General features: G+C 40.2%; 1 protein-coding gene across 2 annotated transcripts in view; it reads right to left on the reverse strand.

Annotated features, from left to right (window-relative positions):
• Positions 1-27,502, reverse strand: part of MCC (MCC regulator of WNT signaling pathway) — a 461,802-nt gene that overhangs the window by 95,528 nt on the left and 338,772 nt on the right. For both annotated transcript variants that reach the window (XM_012470094.3, XM_012470095.3), the window contains one exon: positions 18,104-18,246. In XM_012470094.3, coding sequence (XP_012325517.1) covers positions 18,104-18,246 — 143 coding nt within the window. The remainder of the gene's footprint in view (positions 1-18,103; positions 18,247-27,502) is intronic.

The raw sequence follows: 27,502 nt of genomic DNA on the forward strand, positions 1-27,502 counted from the left end.
ACCAGAGAAGAAGAAAGTCTACAGTGTTGGATTCTGGGTGAACCAAGATGATGAGTGGTGATCATTAGGGTTTAGGGAGGCAAGTGGGAGACACATTTATAAATCAGAGGAATGTGAAGAACAGAAATCTTAGTTCTCTCAAGATATCAAATTTCTCCCAGGAAAGGGATTCAGCTGGGCCCCTGCTTTATAAGGTATTGTTAATAAAAGCTACCCAGAAAACTGGGAAAGCTTTATGCAGATATAAAGCCCCACGACATGCAAAATATGAATTAGAAAGGTAGTGGTGAAGGCCAAAAAAACATAGAGTGATGTTCTATGAATGAGTTAATTATTAGACATCTGCAAAAGTCAACAATAATTAGGTTTAGGAAAGAAAACGATTAAAAAGCACTCTTAAGTGCCTTTTTGGGCTACAGGATAATTGTGCACTGATAGATACATTAGCTCTCCTTTCAGTCAGCACTTAAAATTCCGATTTTAGTTAAGGGGGATTGTGTGTATGATGAATAAATTACCTTTGTTACATGGCCAACGTAATCAGCTTTGGCTCAGTTGAGACTTTTTTGCAGCCAAGAAAGCAAGTGATAAATGCTGCTGCTGTTTCCTTGGTATAAATGGCATTTGCAAAATCTTTAATAGCCACCTTAAACCCTCCTGGCTTGGCAGGTTCCAAAACATATAGTTTCTGCCAAATCTCCTACTTTGTACTGAACTACTTCTAGAGATTACTAGAATGAACTTTATAAAGGAGTGGAGCAGGAGGGTGTGGGAGAGGGAAGCTGTTATTGTAAAAACATTCCCTCATGAGGTCAGAGAATAGTCTGAAGGAGAATCATACCACATTAGGCAGAAGGTTTTCTGTGTTATAAAATGCAAACTAAAAATCTCCATTCAACGTATTTGAGCACCAAAACAAAGACAGGAACACAAAGACTGTATAGATTCTGTCTTCAAGGAGACAGAGATGTTCACAACCTAAGAAGGAGGCTGTGGGTGGACACAGGTGGAATACCTGGGGCTGCCAGTGGGGAGCGACCACAGAAGATCTCCTGGGTGGAGCAGCGCTCAAGATGAGTCTCAAGGCAAGTAGATTTCAGTTATGTCACGAGTGTGGAATAGCACAGGCAAAGGCTCAGAGGAGCTGCAAACGTGCAGAACTTGGAGGGGAGCAAGTGGTTCGCTATGGCTGAAACCAAAATATGGCACAGGATGAGAATGTGAGGCTGGAGAGGCACTCAGGGTAATGTGAGGAAAAGGAAAATATATTGCACTGGAGGACGGAAATAATCAGGGTTAGATGGAAGAAACAAAAATACAACATGGGAAGTGTAGGAATTCAGGGGAAGGAGTAAATATTGCCAAGGTCTTGTGTGGGAACAGATAAAACGAGAAGAAGAGAAATATTCTAGAACAAAAACAACACATGCCAACAAAGTAAACGGTAATTAGAGGTGGAAAGCTACCTTGCGAGAACAGGGAAGATTTTGTGCCACAAAAGATGAAGTATAAAAAGGTTAAACTGAGCTTAAATATTAGAAAGTTCATGCAGCCCTGTTGTGTCTCCCACTGACTTTGGTAAAAAATCACAGAGCTGCATATCCTTATCTCTCATTGGCATGACTCCTGAAGGGAGGCTGTAATCTGGGACTGGGAAATGACAAAGGCAATTCTCAAAGGACCCTCCTGACAATCAATTTGTGATTGTAGTATATGTGGAAGACTGATGATTGGGGGTCTGCTCTACCATTCAGGAACATTGTTCCACCAGGAGCAATGGATTAAGGAGAAAAACACTAAGAGTCCCTGGCAGTTTTACGAAGACAAGGTTTTGAGTTGTGCTTCTGCAGTGGCTCTGCACAGCATTGAGGGTGCCTGGTGAGGACGTCTGGCTAACGACGTAGCAGCAACAGCATCTCAAGATGACTTCTGTTTGTTGTATACACAGATGTTCTTCTCAAGTAATAACTTATTTCTTTTGGAAAAAATGCCTCCCCCCCAAAAAAAACAACAACTGCTAGTGCTGGTGATGAAAAAGATGAAAATGTAAAAACACAAAAAACTGGCCATTTAAAACCAGAAAAATGGCAGCTGCGATAAACTGATAAATGTTGAAAGTGACACTCTGTAGCGGTAGGTTTATAACACTGGAATGACAAAGCTCTCAGGTGTTTCTCCTTGGAACATAAGGGTCACCTCACAGGCTTCCAAATGCATGTTATTTCATTCACCTAGAAGCATCTGTGAAGTGCTTCCAAGTTGCTTTAAGGGATGCAATGATTAATGCTTGTTCCTAGCTTAAACAACAAAGCACAACAAATGCTCCTAAGGAGGCAGGCATTAGGTTGGACACTTGCCTGTGTAATGACCAGCAGTGGCAGAAAAGTCACAGGCTGGCAGACTGGAAAGGATTTTAAAGACTGTCTTAGCCAGGACCCCAGCTTTATTTTATAAACGAGACAAATGGGGCTTCGAGAGGCAACTTACCTAGATTATGCGACCATTGCTAGCACAGCCTAATTCCTAAATTTGGTACCAATGAGACAACATGTAGTTGACCCTTGAACAACATGGATTTGAACTGCATGAGTTCATTTATATGCAAATTTTCTTTCAATAATTATGTTTGAAAATGGTTTGGAAATTTGTGACAACTTGAAAAAACTCACAGATGAATTGTATAGCCTAGAAATGAAAAAAAAATTAAAAAGGTGTATCATGAATTCATGAAATATATGTTAGGTTGATGCAAAAGTAATTGCAGTTTTTGCCATTGAAAGTAATGGGAAAAAAACCCAACTGCTTTTGCACAACCTAATAGATAGTAGTTTATGTGTTAATTGACTACTTATGTTATCTGTAAGGCTTCAAGTCAACAGTAGACTATTAGTAATTACGTTTTTGGTGAGTCATAAGGTATATGTGGATTTTTAATTGCACAATATAGGGGAGGGGTTGGTGCCACTATCCCTCATATTGTTGGAGGCTTTTTAACTCTTATTTTAGGTTCATGAGTACATGTGAAGGTTTGTTACGTAGGTGAACTCATGTCATGGGGGTTTGTTGTACAGATTATTTCATCACTCAGGCCGATACCCAGTGGTTATCTTTTCTGCTCCTCTCCCTCCTCCCAATCTTCACCCTCAAGTAGGCCCAGTGTCTGTTGTTCCCCTCTTTATGCCCATTTGTTACCATTCAGCTCCCATACACAGTATTTGGTTTTCTATTCCTGCGTTAGTTTGCTAAGGATAATAGCTTCCAGCGCCATCCATCTTCCTGCAAAAGACATGAGCTTGTTTTTTAATGACTGCATAGTATTCCATGGTGCCATACGTACCATATTTTCTTTATCTAATTTGTCACTGATGGGCATTTAGGGTGATTCCATGCTTTTACTATTGTGAATGGTGCTGCAATGAATATTCACATGCATGTGTCTTTATGGTAGAATGCTTTATATTCCTCTTGGTATATACCCAGTAATGGGACTGCTGGGCTGAATGGGGAGTTCTGCTTTTAGCTCTTTGAGGAATTACCATACTGCTTCCCACAACGACTGAACTCATTTACACTCCCACCAACGCTGTAGAAGTGTTCCCTTTTCTTCTCTGCAACCTCACCAGCATCTGTTATTTTTTTTTACTTTTCAATAGTAGCTATTCTGACTGGTGTGAGATGGTATCTCACTGTGGTTTTGATTTGCATTTCTCTAATGGGCAGCAATATTGAGCTTTTTAAAATATGCTTGTATATCTTCTTTTGAAAAATGTCTGTTCATGTCCTTTGCCCACTTTTTAATGGGGTTGTTTTTCTCTTGTAAATTTGCCTAAGTTTCTTATAGATGCTGGATTGATCTTTGTCTGATGCAGTTTCCAAATATTTATATGTTGCCTGTTTACCCTGCTGATAGTTTCTTTTGCTATGCAGAAGCTCTTAGGCTTCCTTAGATGCCACTTGCCAATTTTTGCTTTTGTTGCTATAGCTTTTGGTGTCTTTGTTATGATATTCTTGCCCATGCCTCTATGCAGAATGATATTGCCTAGGCTGTCTCCTATAACCCTCACATTGTTTAAGGGTCAACTGTAATGTCATGACTGAAGGAAAAGATATTTCATTGTTGATTTTTTTTTTTTTTTTGAGACGGAGTTTCGCTCTTGTTACCCAGGCTGGAGTGCAATGGCGTGATCTCGGCTCACCGCAACCTCCGCCTCCTGGGTTCAGGCAATTCTCCTGCCTCAGCCTCCTGAGTAGCTGGGATTACAGGCACGCGCCACCATGCCCAGCTAATTTTTTGTATTTTTAGTAGAGACGGGATTTCACCATGTTGACCAGGGTGGTCTTGATCTCTTGACCTCGTGATCCACCTGCCTCGGCCTCCCAAAGTGCTGGGATTACAGGCATGAGCCACTGCGCCCGGCCCCATTGTTGATTATTTTTAAAGATTCCTTCTCACTGGTTAGGTGTAAAATTATTTAATCAGAAAAGGAAAAAGTCAATGGAAGTATAATGCTTACCATGCTTTCCAGATTTCAAGCTGAAAGTACTATGCAGTCAACAGCATTTGATAGACTATCATGTCACTAACCATCCGCATATGTATTTTATTTTGGGTGCACATTCATGACTTCCACTGAATTGAAATGATTTGTGGAGAAGACCCAGATGGTCATCTGCCTGCCTTGACCGCTGTCAGTCAACTGTGGCCAAATAACCCACCCTACTTGACCTGGTGTGTTTTGGGTGAACTGCACCCTTTCTTAAATTAAAAGTGGACTTATCTTTAAATGGCTGGCTTTCTTTTAAAGAACAAAGTTTCTTTTTTTTTTTTTTTTTTAGCGACTGGAAGGAAATGTATTCCTTTTAGTTCTCTGAAAGAATCTATTACAGGAAATAAGTGATGAATAAAGTCCTAATTCTTTCTCCAATACAATCTCCTCTTATTTTTTCAGATAGCATAGAGAAGATCAAACTCATCTATGAATCTTTTAGTGAATAATTGAACAAATGGGATTTTGAAATGCTCTTCTATGAATATAACAATCCATTCTTGTCTTAACAAGAATTGATATAAGACCCATATTCAAGAACTTTCAAATATTAAAAAAGGTTTGATATAGACCACCCTACAGGAAAACAGGAGAAAGAAACACATCTTATCTTTCTAGGTTTTATTTTTATTTCATTTCATTTTACTTTTTAGACTGTAAATTAATCAGAACAACATGTTTTGCTGGCAGACAAGGAGGTTTTGGTTACAGTGTTTGAAATGCAACAACATGAAGATGAACAGATGCCTGTGTGTTGCTGGCTGCACGTACATCAAGATGTACATGTTACCAACAACACACAGGTAAGTGTATGCCCAAACAAGCTCCCGGTGTAGGCCTGAAATCTTAGTGGTCAGATTATATTACAGTAGATAGAGATTCTGGGATGTTATCTCTGTCCTCAAATGAGGGGGTGTTTTGCAGACCCAGTAAACAGAAGGGTTGAGTGCCAATGCTGAGATCCCAGAGAGAATAGGGGTCTATGCCTTGGGGCTGCTGCTGTATGAGGTGAAAGGTGTGAGGGAGAGAGCTCAGGATAGGAGCCTAGGCTAAGGACAAATTCCATGGAGGGAAGAGAAGAGCTATAGTCTGCAGGGTCCTAGAGGTTTAAGAAGAGTGCATCAGGAAGGAAAGAGGACCTAGGGTCAAATGCCATAGAAAGGGACCAATGACAAGAAAAGGTCACTGGATTTTTCATTTAAGAAATCACTGGTGATTTTCAAGAAAGATGTTTCAGTCGGCTCAGGCTGTGATAAAAAAAAAAATACCATAGATAGTGTGGCTTAAACAACGGAAATTTATTTTGGATAAATAAATTTATCCAAATTTATCTTGGAGCCTAGATCCTCCAAGATCAAGGTCCAGCATTGCTGCTTTCTGGTGAGGACTCTTCCTGACTTGCAGATGGCTGACTTCTTCCTGTGTCCTTGTATGGCTGGGAGAGAGAGAGTACACATGCAAGCTGTTTGGTGTCTCTTCTTTAAAAGGCAGTATACCAGAAAACAAACAAACCCATCAAATACTGGGCGAAAGATATGAACAGACACTTTTCAAAAGAAGACATTTATATGACCAAGAAACGTGAAAAAAAGCTCATCATCACTGGTCATTAGAGAAATACAAATTGAAACCACACTGAGATACTATCTCATGCCAGTTAGAAAGGTGATCATTAAAAAGTCAGAAAACAACAGATGCTGGAGAGGATGTGGAGAAATAGGAACGCTTTTACACTGTTGGTGGGAGTGTAAACTAGTTCAACCAAGTGGAAGACAGTGTGGCAATTCCTCAGGATCTAGAACTAGAAACAGTATTTGACCCAGCAATCCCATTACTGGGTATATACTCAAAGGATTATAAATCATTCTACTATAAAGACACATGCACACGTATGTTTATGGCAGCACTATTCACAATAGCAAAGACTTGGAACCAACCCAAATGTCCATCAAGGATAGACTGGATAAAGAAAATGTGGCACATATACACCATGGAATACTATGCACCCATAAAAAAGAATGAGTTCATATCCTTTGCAGGAACATGGATGAAGCTGGAAACCATCATTCTCAGCAAACTAACACAGGAACAGAAAACCAAACACCACATGTTCTCACTCATAAGTGGGTGTTGAACAATGAGAACACATGGACACAGGGAGGGGAACATACACACTAGGGCCTATTGGGGCAAGGGAAGAGATGGCATTAGGAGAAATACTTTATGTAGATGATGGGTTGATGGGTACAGCAAACCACCATGGCACATGTATACCTATGTAACAAACCTGCACGTTCTGCACATGTATCCCAGAACTTAATTAAAAAAAAAAGAAAAGAAAAGAAAAAAAGGCAATACACCTTCTTGAGGGCCTGCTACGGTTTGAATGACTGTCCCCTCCAACTCTCATGTAGAAATTTCATCCCCAGAAATGGAGATGGAGTTTAGTGGGTCTGAGTCATGGGGGTGGATCCCTCATGAGGAAATTAGTGCCCTTCCTTGCAGGTGAGTTCTCACTCTGTTAGTTCCCCGGGGAAGGAGTTGTTGAAAGAGCCTGGCACATCCTCCCTCTCAGGCCATGTGATCTCTGCACAGCTGGCTCCCCTTTCCCTCCTGCCAAGAGTGGAAGTAGCCTGAAGCCCTCGCCAGAAGCAGATGCCAGTGCCATGCTTCTTTACAGCCTGCAAAACCATGAGCCAAATAAACCTCTTCTATTTATAAATTACCCAGCCTCAGATATTCTTTTCTAGCAACACAAAGGGACTAAGACAGGCCCCACTCTTCTGACTTCAGCTAACCCCGATTCTCTCCTAAACGCCTCATCTCCAAATACCATCACAGTCGGGGACAGGGCTTCAATATATGAATTTGGGGAAGGGAGCACCACAGTTCAGTTCATAGCAAGAGGGTTTTGGTAAACTTGGAGTCAGAAGCCAGACAGCAGCAGTGAGTTAACAGTAAAGGGGAGACAAAGCAGAGAACATGAACAACTCATGAGACTTGGTAGTGAGAGGCTGACGTTGAGAGTAGCTTATAGAAAAGAAAATAACTTCCTTGGGAGAGAAAAGACCTCATGTATAATTTGCTTACAAATCCTTTTCTTTTTACATCCAGTGAGCTACTGATGTATTTTTATATTTCCCCCATCCTGTTTATAACCTCCCCAAGTCAGATGAACATTAAAAAAAGGCACTCGTAACAGTTAAGTGAAAAAGCACGTATCACAAAACAGTACATATTGTATGATCCGATTTGTTTAAAATATTCATGAATAAAATTTTTCAGAAGGCCGTATGTATAAAGTGTTCAGTGTTTAATCCTAGGAGATAGGATTTAGGATGCATTAGGCAGGGTTCAGTTAGGAAAACAAACTGCACTGCATGCTTCAAGTAGAAAGGATTTAACTTAGACAGTTCCGTGCCTGAAAAATTGTTGGAAGGGCTGGAGAAGAGAGAGGTGAGCAGAGGCCACCAAGATTTGTGAGATTTGCCATTGTGGCCATGAGCCCCTCAGAGATCAGGAACTGCTACTGCCTTTACACCACTATGGCCTGAGAGAGAATGGCTCCCACCTCCCTCTGCCTTCCAAACCCATGTGAGTGCATTTCATCGGCAGAGCTCAAACTCTATCTAGAACCCAGCTGGTAAGAGAGACTGAGAGGTAATTCCCAGGTCCTCTTTGATTCTGGGGAGAATAAAGAGAGGGATGGGAATGGTATCAACTGCCAGACAACAGCTATCACAGTCTACCCTCTTTAGCTACTCAGTGACCAACTGTATGCACCCTCTTACCCATACCGCAGTTTCTCAATTGCAATAGCAATGCCACTAACCTCTGTAGTCATCCCTCAATTCAGTTCGAATAGGTTCATCTTTTCAAAACGAGAGATCCAAAGTACCATCATTTATAGTATTGTGAAGTGATCTCCACTCTTCTAGTTCAATGACAAACCCACCTAGATATCATATAACCTATCTACTAAATTATGAATTTCACCAGCAACTCACCCTATATCATAGGAGAAAATAATAAGAAAAAGTACATATATATTAAATATTTTCTCCATTATTATTACATACATTATTATATACACACACACACACATATACAAGCAAGAAAATATGTACTGCCTAGCTATCTTTTCTGCAACTGGTCATGAGGCTATACTAGGAAATCCGTATTTTCTTTGTTTGGCTAGCATTTCAGCTAGTTAGAATTAGTTCTTTACTTAATGAACTAATCCAAAATCTTTATTCCTCAAGGGCCTAGTCCTTAGTGGCCCGACTTGTATTGGGTTGTTCTAATCTACTAACTTTTACCACTGGATAATTACTAGAAGGTATTCTAGGGATTCCCATGTGTTTGAGACATACTACTCACTGTTTCAATTTCCTCTTGATAGTTACTCCACCAGGAGAGTAACTCCCTTCTTTGCCTGTTGGTTCAGTGGCATGGGGCATCCCAAAAGACCAGGTGGCAGTCAATGGAATCATTTTTGTATTCTCTGGTGGAGAACTCTCTAAGATTTCAAACTAGCAGAGTTCAAAGTTGCAAAAATGAGAAGTTGTAACTTTTTCTTTGATACAGGATAGATATACATTTTCAGGGTACCTGTGACATTTTGATACATTTATACTGTGAAATAATCAAGTCAGGATAACTGGGATATCCATCACCTTCAACATTTATCTTTTCTTTATGCTGGGAACATTCAAATTATTCTCTACTAGCTATTTTGAAATATAAAATACTATAGTCACTCTATTGAATTATCAAACACTAGGTTTTACTTCTGTCTACCTATATATTTTTTACCTATTAATCAACCTTTTTATCCCCCTCTTCTTCCTACCCTTCCCAGCCTTCGATAACTACCAAACTACTCTCCATCTGTATGAGATCCGCTTTCTTGGCGCCTGCATGATTGAGAACATGCGATATTTGTCTTTTTGTGCTTTCTGGCTTTTTTCATGTAACATAGCAGCCTCCAGTTTCACTCATGTTGCTGCAAGTGAGAGGATTTCATTCTTCCTTTTTTTATATAGCTGATAATATTCTATTATGTACATCTTCATCCATTCATCTGTTGATTGGGACTTTCACTGATTTCAAATTTTTGGCCATTGTGAATAGTAGTGCAATAAACAAGGGAATGCACGTGTCTCTTCAATATATTTATGTCCTTTCTTTTGGATATATAAGCAGTAAGGGAATTACTGGATCATATGGTAGTTCTATTTTGAGTTTTGTGAGGAATCTTCATGCTGTCTTACATAGTGGTTGTAGTAATTCACATTTCTGCCAACAGTGTATGAGACTTCCTCTTTCTCACACATCCTTGCCAGCATCCATTATTCCCTAGGTTTTTGGTAGAAGCCATTTTAACTAGGGAGAGATAATATCTCATTGTGATTTTGAACACTTTTTCATTTATCTGTCGGCCATTTGTATGTCTTGTTTTGAGCAGTGTCTATTCAGATCTTTTCCTCATTTTTAATCAGTGTTTTTGTACCATCGAGTTCTTTATATTCCTTGCTAATGGACAGTATGCAAATACTGTCTCCCATTCTGTAGTTTTTCACTTCTATTATTTCCATTGCTGTTTAGAAGCTTTTTAGTTTGATGTAATCCCATTTATCTCATTTTGCTATCATGGCCTATGCTTTTGAGGTCTTACTAAAAATATCTTTGCCCAGACTCAATGTCCTAGTGCATTTCTCTAATGTTTTGTCTGAGTAGTTTCATAGTTCAGGTCTTACGATTAGGTTTTAATCCACTCTGACGTTTGTATATGGTGAGAGATTGGTGTCTGGTTTCATTCTTCTGCGTATGGATATCCACTTTCTTTCCCTAGAGACTGTTCTTTCCCTAATGTATGTTCTTGCTGCCTCTGTCAAAAAAAGATGACAGAGGTGAGTGGATTTATTTCTGGATTCTCTATTATGTTTCATTGGTCTATGTGTCTGCTTTTGTGCCAGTCCTATGCTGTTTTGGTTACCACAGCTTTGTAGTATAATTTGAACTCAAGTAGGGTGATACCTCCAGCTTTATTTTTTGGCTTTGGCTATTTGGGTTGGGTGTGTGTGTGTGTGTGTATGTGTGTGTGTGTGTGGTTCCATATACATTTTGGGATTCTCTTTTCTATTTCTGTGAAGAATGACATTGGTATTTTGATAGGGATTACATTGACTCTGTAGATCACTTTGGGTAGTACTAACATTTTAACCCATTTATGCTGGAGGCTGCATTTTTTTGTGTGTGAAAAATCAGACCTTGGCGATGACCTTGAAGAGTAGGATATAAATAACTCCCACAAGCTTAGCATTCCAAAATGGAACACTAGGCATAAATGGGTTAACAATATTAATTCTTCTAATTCATGAGCATGGGGATCTTTCTTTTTGTTTGTGTCCTCTTCAGTTTATTTTAATAAGAGTTTTGTAATTTTACTTGTAGAGATCTTTAACTTCTTTGGTTAAATTTATTCCTAGGTATTTTATAATTTTTGTAGCTATTGTAAATAGGATTGCTTTCTTGATTTTGCATTTAGATTCTTCACTGCTGGCATATATAAATGCTACTGAAACCCCCCTAGATATGTAACCCAGTTACTAACTTAGAAGTTTCACCAATACCAACTCATCCTATATAAAATGATAGGAGAGGCTGGACATGGTGGCTCACACCGGTAATCCCAGCACTTTGGGAGGCCAAGGTGGGTGGATCACCTGAGGCCAGGAGTTTGAGACCATCCTGGCTAACATGGTGAAACCCTGTCTCTACTAAAAAACAAAAACAAAAACAAAAAAAAATTAGCCAGGTGTGGTGGTGCACACCTGTAATCCTAGCTACTCTGGAGGCTGAGGCATGGGAATTACTTGAACGCAGGAGCTGGAGGTTGCAGTGAGCCGAGATTGTGCCACTGCACTCGAGCCTATTTGTGACAGAGTGAGACTCTGCCTCAAAAAATAAATAAATTAATTAATTAAATAAAATGATAGTAGAAAATAAGAGGAAAAAGGGAAATGCATATATACATAAAAGCAAGAAAATATGCATAACCTAGCCATTCCTTCTGGTTACAGGCTACAATTGATATTTACTACTTCCTTCTCCTACTAGGAAATCCTTACTTTCTTTAGCTAGCAATTCAGTTGGTTAGAATTAATTATTTATTTAATGAACTAATCCACAATCTCTACTCCTGAAGGAGTCTGCTTTTAGACCTAGTGATGTAAACAGGGACGCAAAATGACAGGAAAATATAAATAAAACTAGACCTAGTGATGGCACAGGTAAGACAGTAAGACATCTTCTGATAAGATTAGTAATACATGCATTAATATTCCTATAGGTAGAATTAGTTGGTTGAGGACTAAGTAATCATAACTCTCCTGGTTTAGAAGCAGTTATAAGAATTATATAAGAATCAAAATTAATTAATTAATTTATGTATTTACCTGCTAGGATTGCAAGCAAGGAATCAAAATTTAGATCTTTTTAGATCTAAAATTTAGATTTTTTTTAGCTGTTGTAAATGAAATTGACTTACTTGGTTCTCTGATTATTATTGGTATATATAGATGCCAATGATTTTTATATGTTGATTTCGTATCCTGTAACTTTATTGAATTTACCAGTTTTAGGAGTTTTTTGTTAGAGTATTTAGGGTTTTCTATATATAAGATCATGTCATCTGTGAACAGGATAATTCTGTGAACAAGGCGACTTTGACTTCTACCTCTCCAATTTGGATGTCCTTTATTTCTTTCTCTTTCCTAATTGCTCTAGCCAGGACTTCCCATATTACACTGAGTAACAGTGATGAAAGTGGGCATTCTTGTCTTGTTCCAGTCTTTAGAGGAAAGGCCTTCAATTTTTCCCCATTCACTATGATGTTAGCCATGGGTTTGTCATTGGGTGCCTTCATTATTTTGAGATATGTGTATTAGTCTGTTCTCAAACGAGTATAAAGAACTTCCCTGAGACTGGGTAACTTATAAAGGAAAGAGCTTTAATTGACTCACAGTTCCTGCATGGCTGGAGAGGCCTCAGAAAACTTACAATTATGGTAGAAGGGGAAGCAGGCACCTTCTCAAGGCAGCAGGAGAGAGTGTAAACATCTGAAGGAGCAACTGTCAACCACGTATAAAACCATCAGATCTTGTTGGAACTCACTCACAATCATAAGAACAGGGTGGGGAAAACCACCCCCATGATCCAGTCACCTCCCTCCCTCAACACGTGGGGATTACAAGTCCCTCCCTCAAACGTGGGGATTACAAGTCCCTCCCTCAACATGTGGGGATTACAATTCAAGATGAGATCTGGGTGGGACACAGAGCCAAACCGTATCAATATGTCCCTTTTTACCCATTTTGATAAGGGTTTTTATCATAAAGCGATAAATTTTATCAAATACTTTCCTGCCATCAATTGAAATAATCATGTTTTTCCTTTATTCTGTTAATGTGGTATATCGAGTTTACGGATTTGCTTATGTTGAACCATATTTGCATCCCTGTGATGAATCCCACTTGATCATAATGAATGATCTTTTTGCTGTGGTGTTGCATTTTGTTTGCTAGTATTTTGTTGAGGTTTTTTACCTCTATTTTCATTAGTGATATTAGCCTGAAGTTGTTGGGTTTTTTGTTTTGTTTTGTTTTGTTTTCGTTATGCCCCGTCTGCATTTGGTATCAGGGAGGAAGAAATAATTTTTAAAGTAGATTTTTAGGTGTATGCATAAGAAGAACCACTTCTACTCTCTCAATCCACAAAACAGAACACCATATACTGTTGCCACTTGGGAGCATTTACCACATCTCTAGGGCGTCGAAAAAAGGTTACCTCTCAGATGGTGCCATAACTAGGTCCACTATTGTTTGGACTTAGTCCATAATGCTACTTATCAGCGGACTTTCAGCAACCTGCAGTGTCTGATTCTTGGCTATGTTAGCCCTGTGGTTATAAAGGATGGGAGAGTCTTCTAGGGTAGTCACAGAAGGTCCTAGGAACTAAATTGTGCATCAAAATTCTTTCTTTCTTTCTTTCTTTTTTTTTTTGAGAATGGGTCTCAACTCTATCACTCAGGCTGGAGTGCAGTGCAACCTTGGCTCACTGCAACCTCTGCCTCCTGGGTTTGAGCAATTCTCCTGCCTCAGCATCCCAAGTAGTTGGGACTATAGGGGTGCATTACCACACTCAGCTAACTTTTGTACTTTTTGGTAGAGATAGGGTTTCAGTGTTGGCCAGGCTGATCTCAAACTCCTGTCCTTAAGTAATCTGCCCGTCTTAGCCTCCCAAAGTGCTGGGATTATAGGCATGACCACTGTGCCGAGCCACCACCAAAATTCTTATGTTGAAGCACTAATATCCAATGTGATAGTATTTGGGGATAGGGCCTTTGGACGGAAATTAGGTTTAGATGAGGTCATGAGGGTGGGGTCGTCATGGCGGGATTGGTGCTCTCACATGAAGATACAGCAGAGAGCTTGTTTCCTCTTTCTGTCTTCCCTCCATGTGAGGTCACAGTGAGAAAGTGACCATCTGCAAGCCAGGAACAGAGCCTCAATGGGGAAATAAATTAGCTGTGTCTTAATCTCAGAGTTCCCAGCCACCAGAACTGTGAGAAATACATTGCTGTTGTGTAAGCTGCCTTGTCTGTGATATTTTGTTATGGCAGCCCAAGCTGACTGATACACCTTCATAAGTCCCTACTCTGACTTATGAACCACCAGTATTTTAGAGCTCCATGGGCTATCAGCTTAGATCCACTGTCTAGTAATCTACCTCAGAATTTAGTTCTCTTTTCCCCACTGCACACTCTCCCTTCTAAGTGCCTGCCATTCTCTCTGAAGGAGTAAAAGGAAAATTTACTGTATCCACTTGTGGCATGATTGTATACATCTTCCCCTTCATCCAGGGGCTCTGGTTCTATAACTGGCCTATTACCCAGGTAAGCGAACTGGATAAGAGGCCATGAATATCCACTGTGATGGCATGTAAAGTCTCTGTTCACCAGACCAGAGTTTGACTACAATGATCAAGTAAAACTTTAGTAGGCTCCCCATTTATATCAGTTCTAGAGATCTCATGCTTAGTTAGCTGCCACAGCAATCCCTAGCAGGTCAAACCTTTTTGATTACTATTATGACCTTGTGGACCAATACAGTAACCAAGTCAACATTGACTCCAGTTACTCAGTGGTATTAAAGACCCCATTTTAAGGACGTTATCTCCCAGTCAACATTTCTGACTCCTCACACCTCTGAACTTTTTCTTGATTATACTAGGAAAGTTCTGGCATTTCAACATAATTTAATGTAGAGTCCTTTGTTGAACTTTGTTTTCAGTTAATCAAACTAGTGAACACTAGTTTGATTAGTATAACATACTAACATACTGAATCCAGAATCTCTTACAGGAAAAGTCCTATCAATAAATTCATGATCAGTCCAACACTGAATTTCTCCCTTCCTGGTCTAGAACCCTCAGTTCCTAATCTCACACATATTCCTCAAGTTTTATTAAATGTAAATTAAGGGATCTTACAAATCTTCCAGTGCTTTACCTGTATCTTTCCAGGTGGGATTTTCTACTTATCTCTTTGGAACATGATGATATTTGACCACTTTTAGGCCTAAAGATAAAGACGAATTAAGTAGGAATGGGACATGATTATATTTGCCACCTCCTACCTGGCATGAAATAGTCATAGAGTCTCCAAGCAAGATAGGACTTGCTTTATTGGATGAGGAGGGAGAACTGTTTCTGTAGGAAGGGGAGCTCAGTGGGACTTGTAGTTTCTAGGTATTTAAATTTATTTGAATCTACCCAAACGTCCTCATTGAAATTCTCACAATTTCATCTTTTCCTACCAATGCTTAATCTTCACTTAAGAGATCTGATGTGGCTACAAATTCAATTTACGTTAGAATTATTCTGCAACCTGCCATATCTGATTTTTGGCTACATTAGCATTGTGACTATAAGGGATGGGAGAGTCTTCTAGGGCAGTCACAGAAGGTGCCTGGTGCTTTTGATTGTGACCTGAGATAAAAATAGAAAACTATGAGATTGCCATTTTCTTTCCTTAAGCAATTCAGTATAGCTTAAGGGTGGATATAGCATAGCTTATATAAACTATTCCCTTAATAATGATTTTTAGCTTCTCCAATAAATTCTTAACTGAGGCCAGATTTAAATGACACCAAAGTCTATAATGGTACCAGCACATGGTGTCTGTCTAGTATGACAAGCAATTCTGTAGACCCTCGATATACTAGGGGAGTCAGAAGTTCATCCACGGTGCCTAGTTCCTACTGCATTTGGCCCGTCACAGCATATTAAGAGCTGAGACAGTAATGATTAATTTTAGGTGTCAACTTGACTAGATTAAAAAATACCTGAGAGAAATGTTAAAGCATTATTTCTGGGTGTGTATGTGAGGGTGTTTCCAGAGGAGACTGGTGTTTGAGTTGTTGGACTGAGTGGGGAAGATCCACCCTTAGTGTATGTGGGCACCATCCAACTGGCTGGGGGTCTGGATAAAACAAAAGAGGAAAAGACAAATTCATCCTCCCTCTTTCTGGAGGTGAGATATTCTTCTTCTCCTGCACTTGGACATCAGAACTCCTGGTGTGAGGTTTTCAAACTTGGACTGAGCCACACTGCCAGCATCCCAGGATCTCAAGTTTGCAGTCAGCCTATTGTGAAACTTCTCAGACTCCATGATTGCATGAGCCAATCCTCCTAATAAATCCCCTTTCATATCTTTATAGATGTATACCTATCCTCTGTGTTCTATTGCTTTTTGTCCCTCTGGAGAACCCTGAGTAATTCAGAGGCCAAACCGATTTGCTGGAGTGCTGAGGGCTGGGGAGATGCCTAAGCCTCAGGACCTCAGAGGACAACAAGAGCCTTGTCTCATTGGTCTACATGTCTAAGTGTCTTCCAGCCTTGCAGGGAATCCCCAGCTCATCTACATAATACAAACTGGCAGAATTTAATATGACATCTCCACAGATGTAGTCTTCCTTTAAATTAAAGGCACCAATAAATGTTTCTGGTCAAGAAGCTCACTGCATTTCAGCGTGAAGCAGTTTGGTCGTTACATTCAATTTAAACATCTTGAAATTGAGATTTCTAATGGATGTGTATTTTTTTACATTTCGTACTTTTCACAATGTACTGAGCCCATTTGCTTTCACTTTCTCAAGTGTTTAAATGTGCAATATGTTTTAATAAAAATCACAAATTTGCCAGTGTCCTATGTCAGGCTCCTTTAAATCTGCTATAATCATTCCTTTGGGCTAAAAATTTTTTGCTCATGTACTTCTAACCTACAATCACTCTGAAGACCAATATACAATTTAAAGGCCTTGAGGTTCTAAAGCAGAATATGCAGTTTATTGTGTGGCTCCAGCTTAGTGCAAATTTTTCCACTATTTTGCCCAGAAAACAGATGCCCTTAGTAGCCTCATCAAGAAGCCCCATTATTACTGTGATTCTCGGTGTTGGAACAAAATGCATCCAAAGTTTCCTCTGACTTCTAGAAGAAGAGTTTAAAGTAGCTGCCTCTGAAACTGTTTTAAAATTGTGGCTTGTATAAGCATTCGGCGAACAAAGCACTCTTTCTCCAAAAAGGTAGGTGCCAGCCATTTGCTGTCCTCCGGCTGTTCCCTGAGCATCACAAGGAACATGAAAATGTTCTCATCCATGGCTTAGTAAGTCTCTTAAAGCAAACCTCTCCTCTGAAGAACAGGGCAGATAGAACCAACTAATCACTGTAGCAGGAGACTTAGGAGCCAAGGGATTAATAAGTAAGGAGGGCAGAATCCCTATTTGTTATGAAAAGAAATTTCAGTAAAAGCAGAGATATTCTGGGTTCTGACCCACCTCTATCCTCTGCTAATATTAACAAGGCAGTCACTCTCTTTAAGCCCCAGCTTTTTCACCAGTAAAATGATGGGTCAAATCTTGCCCCCTGCCTTAATAGTCTGGTAAGAGGATAAATCCATGTTGGTAGAGCAATTTGAGGTAAGCTCAAAATATAAGCAGATTATCTAGAAGCCTACATAATGCTTAGTTACAAGCTACATTCATAAATCTCTCAAAATCTCCAAGGGAGGGGCACAGTTTGCACATTTAGAGTCTACCCAGTGAATAAAAGGGGCAGCAGGGACATTGGTATCTAAGATAGAAGGGGCTCCATTTAGAACTCATGACTAAAGCATTTCACTCAACTTTTGATTTCATTTCCTTATCAATAAACTGAGGACCACAACCCCCACCCTGTCTACCTTCCAGGGTTATTGTAAGGACCCAAATCAGAACGTAATAAGGGAGGTGAAAGCACATGATTAACAAAGCAAAGAGAAATATATACTTTAAAAGCCTTAGATACAAAGAAAACATCATTATAATCTAGTTTATAATCTACAAACCAGAACTTTGGTCTTGGAGTTAAAAGTATTAATAGTTGGGGCTACTTCAGCTCTAAGACAGAGTGTCTAGCAGAAGGGGCAGAGTGGAAGCCGATGGGAGCCGTGTACCTGATGGTGGTGCCTTGCAGACGGTCTATCTTCTTGTTGAGCTCTGCAATGACGCTGTGGAGCTCTGTGATGCGCTCCTCATAGCGAAGCGTCGTTCGCTCCTGGACATCCTCATGCTCTCTCATGAGGTGGGACTGCTCGCACTGAGAATAAGGGAAAAGGACAGAAGTGCTGATGAATTCATGCACCTATAGGTGGGTGGTTCCAAGCTTCGTGGCCTCAAACCATTACAATTGCCAACGCTGAGTATGCTCCAACTAAAATGTATGTCAGCCCATCGGCTGACAATCCCGGGAAACAAATCCATGGCTGGATTTTATAATTCCCCTGGTGGATACTAGAGTGCCTTTCTAGCACTCTTTCTCTCTTTGGCAAACAGTCCCTCTGCCATTACACACTGTCCAAGTAATCCACTTCCCTCTAGCCAAGAAACAGGCAAGTGGTCCAAGCTAGATCCAGCAGATACCTTCTGCAGAGAATTTCAATCTTGAGCAAATGGATACAAGGCTGCATGGAGTTGATTCAGAGAGCCTTGAAGAGCCTCTTAGTTCCTGCTATCCAGCTTCCTTCCCAAGTTCCTTTATGGCTATTCATTTTTCCTTTTTACCAATTTCACTCCTTCTTTGCTGAAGTTTGTCAGGGACTGTTTCAGCTATTTTTTCAACCAAATAATCCTAAATGGTATGATCCACCTTCTTATCTGGCTGGATTATCTGCAAATTTAATGCTTTCCAATATCATTGTCTCCCAGACTGTAAGCTCCTGGAAGGCAGGAAGTAGGTGTTTTCATTATTTAGCCTAGCACTGGTAAATGGCTTGGTTCACCGTGGGTGATCTAGGAGTGTCATGGAATGAACAGATGGAGATGAATTGCCGTCATGAAAATTACTTAGCAGAAATACTGATAAAAGAGGCAGAGGAGCTTCCCTTGCTCAGCGTTTCATGGACTAAGAGGCAGCAGAGTTACAGAAACGTTTCTGTAGCCAGTTTAAATCCTGAGGAACCTGTTCACCTCTTTTACTTCTCTCTACCCCTCTCAATCCCGACCAATCACTGTGCATAATAACTCATTTATATAATATTAAAATACTCCTTAGTGATGGAACAAGTAGTCTAGCTTGTGTCCTTGTCTACTACATTCAGCTGTGATTAATTTCCTGTCAGCAGAGGAACTTTAATTTCATCTTCAACAAGGTTTTCCTAGTGCCAAAAGCCATATGTGCTTTCCAGCTTTGCAGGTTTGCACCTCCAGGCCTGGTGGCAGGCAGGCAAAGAGGAGGACTTCTCACCCACTACCTCCCCTGTCCCTCCCTAAACTGGCTGTTTCCAAAGGCATAACCCAGGGCAGGGAGAAAAGGCTTTCAACGATAAACTGAACATTATGCTAAGCCTAACTCAAGACTGAAACAGAAGTACTCAACAAAGAAGTCTGACAAATAAATTGGTATCAGTCATGGTAGGGCCCGCACCTCAACAACAGCTGGATCAGTATTTATGTAACTTCTTGGGGGTTACCTCAGAGCTCCAGAAACAAGATTGGAGGCAACAAGATTGTTGAATGCTTTATCACAGCCCTAGAGGGATAGTTACTTTCAGGAAAATACTCCTGTGAACTACTGTTCTTAGTGACAACCTTAAACATCAAATAACCTCCACTCAAGGTCAAGCACACAAAAAATAAGTGGGAACAGAGGGAAGGATCAAGGTCGAGTGAAAGGCACATCTAGTGGAAGCTTTCCTAAACAGATAACCAGCCACAGACAGTCTTTCCATGAAGCGAGGCCTTTCTCATCCATGATCCTACATACTTAAAGAACAAGAGAAGTCCACAAAATGACAGGATCTCAAAGGCAATTTCTATCAATAAATGAAAGAGCTTCATATTTCTCTGGAACACACTAAGAACAGAACACTGTTCCTCTCAGACCTGCAGCACATATACGAGCTATTGCTATTAGCCTCTCTCTATTCCCAACCTCAAGGTGTATGTGTGTTCGTGTTGTGTGAACATGTGCAGATATAGCAGACACTCTCATGCAGGTCACCACTTTCAGATCTTAGGGTGCCTGTAGGATAAAATTCTGTCTCTGGGGCTGGGCTTGGTGACTCACGCCTGTAATCTCAGCACTTTGGGAGGCCAAGGGTGGCGGATCACCTGAGGTTGGGAGTTCAAGACCAGCCTGACCAACACGGAGAAACCCAGTCTCTACTAAAAATGCAAAATTAGCTGGCGTGGTGGGGTATGCCTGTAATCCCAGCTACTCAGGAGGCTGAAGTAGGAGAATCGCTTGAACCTGGGAGGTGGAAGCTGCAGTGAGCTGAGATCGTGCCACTGCACTCCAGCCCGGGCAACAAGAGTGAAACTCCATCTCAAAATTAAAAAAAAAAAAAAAAAATCTGTCTCTGACCTGGATCTCGTCAATGCTGTGACTCCTAAGGTGCCAAGTTGCTAGTTCCTCCTCTTTGGTTTTTCACATTCAGTTCTCTAGGGCTACAAATTTTTGTGAAACATTTCCACTTACAAACTCAATGAGCTCTCACTTTCTCTTACTTCCCCACTCATTCTTCCTTCTTTTAAGCCAACAGGTCACTACCACCACCTGGGCTGACAAGAAACTGCAAAGTCCAATTAACAATGAAGATGTTCAAAGGTTTATATAGAGGAAGGCACACCATCAGTTGATAACCACCAAAAGACCGTGCTTCGGCATCCCTACTGACTGATGTGAACTGCCTAAAAGATGTGACCCTGGCCAACCAGTAGCCTTTGCTGGTGCACTGCCTATGGAGTAGCCATTCTTTTGTTTCTCTAATAAACTTGCTTTCACTTAAAAAAGACCCGGTGGGGCTGCCCAGGATACCAGATGGAGAGGGAGAGCGTGCTATCTGGTATTGCACCATCTTTCCCCTGCCTGTAACTGGGAAGCCTGCCTGGAGGATACCTGCATGAACAAGAGGCAACATGAAACCTGGTGATTCAGTCAGATGGAATAGGGCTTGGCGCTAGATGAACAAAAAAAGACTCGGATGTATATTTGGAGCTCAAGCATTAATTTGGGAGAAGTAACAAGAATATATTGGAGGGGGAAAAAAAAACTCTTTTAGCTAAGGGCAAAGGTATTTAATTTACATTCCTGTATTTTTCCATAAGTACATTTTTAAAAGATAGCATACAATGTAATATTATAATGTAATACTTCCTCTATACATATCAGACCTTTCTTGATTTATTATTACGTAAATGAGACTGTGCTGGGTGCTAGAGGGGAGGTGATTACAACACATTTTGAAGGTAACTGTCATCACAGCTTCCAGGGGACTGAAAGAATCCCAGACTTCTTTTCTGGTGAACATGAAACAGGGATAGAAGTGGGAGGGTGGGGAGAAGAAGAAATACCAGGATGGTGTCCTGAGGATTCTTTCCCCATCGAAAAGAGAATACTGGAAAATAATTATCGAACAGACTTCTGGCCAGTGGATTTATCAATGACTGAGAAGCCACTGCTCAAAGTTCATCTGTACAAATCAACCTACTCTTATCAAACATACTTCACTCATTTGTGTACACTCATTGTACCCAGCCACAGAGGCTGAAACACTGATCCCAAAGCTTAGTGGAAATTTGCCAAGCATTTCCAAGCTATAGTGCAGGGAAAACCAGAGCAAGGAACAGGGCAAGGGTGCAGGAGGAAACAAGCCATCACTTGCAAAAGCCAAAAGAACCAACACAACACCCTTGTTCAACAGCATCCATCCGACTGCTCACAAGTCAACCCCGGGAATGTGGCACTTTATTGCAGGGAAAGTGGAAGATAAGCAGGTGGCACCCAGGGCAGACAAAGCCATTCTGTGCACCATTGCCAGCTTTCCTGCCTTGGCGACCTCTCACATAGGTGGGAACGGCCTGTTAGTGAGGCCCACTTCTGTCACCACACTCTAGTTTATTACTGACCTGTTGCCTCTCATCACCTTGAGTTTTCATGACCTGGGAGAGCACTGTTTTTTTTCTTTTTGAGACGGAGTCTTGCTCTGTTGCCCAGGCTGGAGTGCAGTGGGATGATCTCAGCTCACTGCAACCTCCGCCTCCTGGGTTCAAGTGATTGCCTCAGCCTTCCGAGTAGCTGGGATTACCGGGATGTGCCACCACACCCAGCTAATTTTTCTATTTTAATAGAGATCTGGTTTCACCATATTGGCCAGGCAGGTCTCGAACTCCTGACCTCAAATGATCCACCTGCCTCAGCCTCCCAAAGTGCTGAGATAATAGGCATGAGCCACTGCACCCAGCCCTGGCAGAGCACTTTTTAACTCGTGATGGTGCGTGATTTCAGGTGTTTTGTTTAATAAGGACACAGGGTAGGCCAAGCTCAACACTGCGCCTTCATTTAAGAGTCACCTAGGAGCACGTGTTCCTTTAAGGCCTCATCTGGGAAGGTAACACGACGACAACCAAACAGGGAGAAGAGGTTTACTTCTACAGTCACTACTTAATATTTGCATACGTTTTCCAGCTTTTAAGTTAAAAATTTAAGTATGTTATAGGCTTTCAAAAAATTGATACAAGACTCACCCATTTTTTTCTTAATTCCCCTAACACATTGTTTTCTGAATACTGTTCATTTCTCCCCATTAATTTCTTATATACATAATGCTTCATCCACCAGGACCACCACGTGGCATAAGTACCCCTGTGGCACCCAGCCTCTGATTTGCCTCCATCCATGCACATGGCAGGATTATGCTCCTCCTGTTTGAAGCTAAATACAGCCATGCCACTTACTTTGGCCAATAAGATATGAATGAATATACACCATTTTGCCTAGAAGCCTTTAAGAGTTCCTGCCGGACTCGCCACATTTCCTTCCCCAGGCCAGGGCCACTAACAAGATTCCAGATGGCAGAGGCCCTCAGCTTGGGAGCCTGGGTAGTGACAATACAGCACAGAGTCCCCTGCCAGGCCCAGTGAGCCCCCAGTACAAAACAAGAAATAAATCCTTGGTATCTTAGGCCACTGAAAATTTGAAACTTTTTGTTTTCACAGCATAGCTTGAGGATACCATCACTTTGTAGATGAGAAAACAGACCAAATGTGGAGCGACTCATTTATTTACTGTAACCCAGGTAACAAATATCCCTCTGATTCCTGTTTATGCCATCAAGGGATAGAAGCTGCTGTAGCCACAATCTTCTCCCCTCTTCCTCTTCCTCCCCCAGCTCTGACCTGTGGGCTTATATCCTCTTCACCATTTACCTAAGGATCTTAGGTGGTGCCTTGTCCTCAGACCCTGAAACTCCTCTGTGAATTCCAGGAAGCATGAATGTTAGGCCTTACAATACCAAAGAGAGCTAGGAAAGGCCAAAGAGCTCTCTCTTCAACCCCCTGGGAGGATAAAAACAGAAAAGGAGACACAAGGAGGTGTAAAACAGGGAATTCAAAGTCTCTCCAGCTTCCAACAAGCCAGCTTTAGCTTCCAAAGTCAATTATTCAGTGATAATTTACTTAGCAGCCTCTGGGACCAAAGGCAGTTTCTTCTACTACAATTTATAAGTTAGAGATTATTTTCTTCTCTCTACTGGACAGAAGCACCCCATACAATTTCAGCTGAATAAAATAAAAAAGGGTCTCAAATAACATGCTACTATTTTTTTTTCTATCATTATAGGTAATTGCATCCAGGGTTCTCCCTCCTCCTAGCCCATATTCAATTTTTGACTGAAGGTACAGTGCCACAAAGCCAGAAAGCCTGTGGTTGCAATGTCTTGCCTGCCATTAATTTCTGGAGGTCAATATAATTAGGAGTCTAGATTTGTCTCACAACTACAGATTTTCAGTTTGAAAGGAAAAGAAAAAAATGATTGAGATTGGATATGATGTAATTTTGTTTTTCCCAAATTTCATCTGGCATTTAATACATACCCTGAGTTTCTTCTTGAGATCTTAGCTTTCCTGTCATGATGATGAGGCAAATTAAAAATTCATATAAATACTTGTGTCTAGTCACATAAATCGGTGAAATTGCCTATATGCAAAAATGTGTAATAAAAACAAACAACATCGTCATTTCAACCACGGAGAACAAAATCCTTTAGGCTCATCCCTGCTGTGGTGCAATCCAGGGATAAAGCCCTGAGTCAGCCTTGAGACAGTCTGGCCTGAGAACTTGAGCCCCTGTTGGAAAAATCCTGTGCAGTGTGGTGACGCTAAGCAGCTTTATGGTTTTGTTAATGTTCTTCACCAGGTTTTATCTTACTCCACCGAGGCCACTGATCTTTAATCATCACATTACTGTCAGCTGTCAAATCTAAGAGCATTACGAACTAGGTTCTTGGACAATGCAAAGCCATCATTAATTTGTTAACCCTCTCAACCATCCTGTGATGCAGGTTAGTACCACTCCCTTTTAAAACATGCTAATGAGTGTTGTTACCCTCTCAAGGTCACACAGGATTTGTCACAACTAACACTATTTGGGGTGTTTCCACCCTCACTCTTAAGCTCTTGCCCAGATTCCCTTGCTAAGGGGAAGGTGGGCTGGCTAAACAAAGAGGCACCAGGACAAGTGGAAATGCCATTAAGGAGCAGAGCAGCGGGAGTAGTTTACCAAAGAGAAGTATAAACGAATAGGAAAGGAATGGAATGGGGTGACCCTAACAAAGAAAATACATGCCAACTACATCTCAGAAACGTTATCTCAGAAAACAAGGGAAGAAGAAAACACTCTCTCCTTTCCACTTAAGGAAAACTGTGTGTGTTCTCTTCCCGAAAGTCAAGAGGTAGAAAATTCAGGAGACTTGCTTTCCAAAGATAAACAGCTTAGAAATAGAAAGTGTTCCACATTACTGCTCACCGATTTTAAACGGGTTCATAAGCTTGTTTGATATAGTTCCTTCTGAAGCCCTTAAAAATGCAGTAATTTAAAATAACTGTTGGTACTAAATAAATAGCAAATATGCTAAAAGCATCAAATCAGGACTATATATGATCTTAGCCAGTTTCCCACAGGCTCAGTCCCTGCCGGGCTGTAGAATGTTGGTGCATGTCTGTGCCCTGTTCCATTTGGGAAGATAGGAGTGTGCTGTTTTCAGCCAGTAAGTTCATGGCAATTTATTACACAGCAATAGAAAATTAATGTAGAAGCAGTACGTCATCTCCATCATATTGATATTGGGCTCTTCCCTTCATACCACTGTTCTCAAAACTCTACCTACAAGCTGACGTCATGAGCATATATAAGAAACCTTCTTTTATTCAACCAGTTCCAGTGTCACCATTAATCATTATTCAACAGATGTTGCAGCTCTCTTGGTAATGCCTGTTGAACATAACCACCATTTACATTTTAATCATAGCACTACAATATTTAGAGAGCTGGTAAAACTTACTAGAGCCACATAGCATAAATTTACACATGAATTTGCTCTTCCACAATCTGGTAAAGCCTCAAACATGAATCTTTTACCATAGCATATAACACAGAAAATGGCACAGTCATTTCATTGTTCTTATTTTTTTCTTGCATAAATTTCATCTTTTTAAAGATATGAGATGGTAAGTCTGACATTTTTTTCATATTCTCTTTCCTAGGTTCCAGTATATGAATTGGGAAGAAATTTCCAGTGAGAAGAGCAGAGAGTAATTTTTAAATCTATTTCGCCTAAGAACGCAAATAAGAGAGTTAATAAATGGTTCTATGATGTGACCATCATCATCGGGGTAAAATCAGTCATCAAAAGCTATTTCATGAGGATGGCTTGACCGTAAGTGAAAAAAAGAGCTGAATCAATCCTTGACTTAGCAGAGAAAAAAAATTCTATTATCCTCTTACCATCCTCTGTATAAGCTGTCTTTGTGGGCTTAAATTTTAATAAATACCTTCCTGGTCCCTTTTTAAAATCCAAGACTATTGAACATACCAGCTTCCAATTAAACACATTTACAATTTTCTTTTTTAAAACAAATTCTCATCAATGAGAATTGCTAATGATGGTTGACTTTGGGTGGGTGTAAAATAGAAAACATACTCACCACCATTTAGTTGTTGTTTTAAAATACAAAAATAACAATTTTCTCTTAAAAAACACTGTAAAACAAAAAAAGCACTAAAAAAGTTTCAGTTCAGAGATTACCACTGAAATATTCTAATGCTTTCTAGTTTTTTCTATCACTATTTTATTACTTTTATAATCAGAAGGAAAATATTTTAAGTAACATTTTCATCTAAGTAAAAACTGAAAATTTTTGTCATGTATAACACCCTATAGTAAGAAAAGGCACTGGTGGCCTTGCTGAGCTATTCATTTATCTTTGGGTAATCAAGATAATCTTCCTCAGATGCCCAACGAATGTGAAAGTGGATGATCTTAAGTACAGAGAATCTTTTCCTTCTGCTCAAACAATCTTTGATTATGAGACATGCAAGTTTTAAAAAAATTTCCATAGGTCATTCTGGAAGGCTATAGAAGCCTGGTTTTTAAATTTCTCTGAATTCTCACATAAAAATAAACAAAGCAGCTACACAGTAGAGCCCAAAGCCTGGAGCAAGGTATGCCCGAGAACAAGAAAATACAAGCAGGTAAGAAGCCAACATCATCCATAAGATCTGAGTGGCACCACCATGGCGAGAATCAGAGGGAAACAAGGTTGATGTATCTGAGAACTTGAAAAACTCCTAAAAAACCAAACGGTATTCACAGGAATGTAAGAATGCCCAATTGGGGAATAATAGCTAAAACTAGGAGGAGTTTTGCCTGACCAAAGAGTAAGTGCAGGGGGCCCACAGTAAGATCTGAAGAGGCTACAGCAGGCTAGTACCTGTGAACTTTGGAGACTGCCCTCAGGGCTCCCTTCCAGGAAGAGAAACTGCTGGGAGTGGAAATAAAATTGAACAGGATGGGAATTACAGTGACAAAGGAAAGAAAAGATCCAGATAAAAGCAGGTAAAAGGAACAGAGCCAGAGAGTGACAGAAAGTAGGCTACCATTTTTGACAACAAGAAAACAACAGAAGGATAAGTTCAAAATACTTTAGAAAGCCATTTTAAACCCTGTCTCCTGAAAGTTCAAGGAAATTATTTTTCATATGAAAATGAAAAACAGAAAAATACTGACATCAAATTCCATACTAAGTTATACAAAATAAGGTCAGAACATCCTTATAAACCATAAAAGCATGCCACAACACAGACCAAAAACAAACAAAATCCCCCAAACAAAAACACTCCAAATAGCCTACTATTTCAAAAACTAAAAGACATGAGACAGAAAAGAACATAATTAGGAATCAGAGAAATTTAGAAGTGAGAAAATAATCTGAAATAGATTGAAAATGTTTTTCAGAAATGACTATACTAGAAGGCAAAAAAGAAAGGCTAAAAACAACATATAACATCCCAAGAGAAA

Source organism: Aotus nancymaae, unplaced genomic scaffold, assembly GCF_030222135.1.
Source record: "Aotus nancymaae isolate 86718 unplaced genomic scaffold, 86718_ANA_hifiasm-v0.15.2.pri h1tg000014l, whole genome shotgun sequence".
Taxonomy (NCBI): Eukaryota; Metazoa; Chordata; class Mammalia; order Primates; family Aotidae; genus Aotus; species Aotus nancymaae.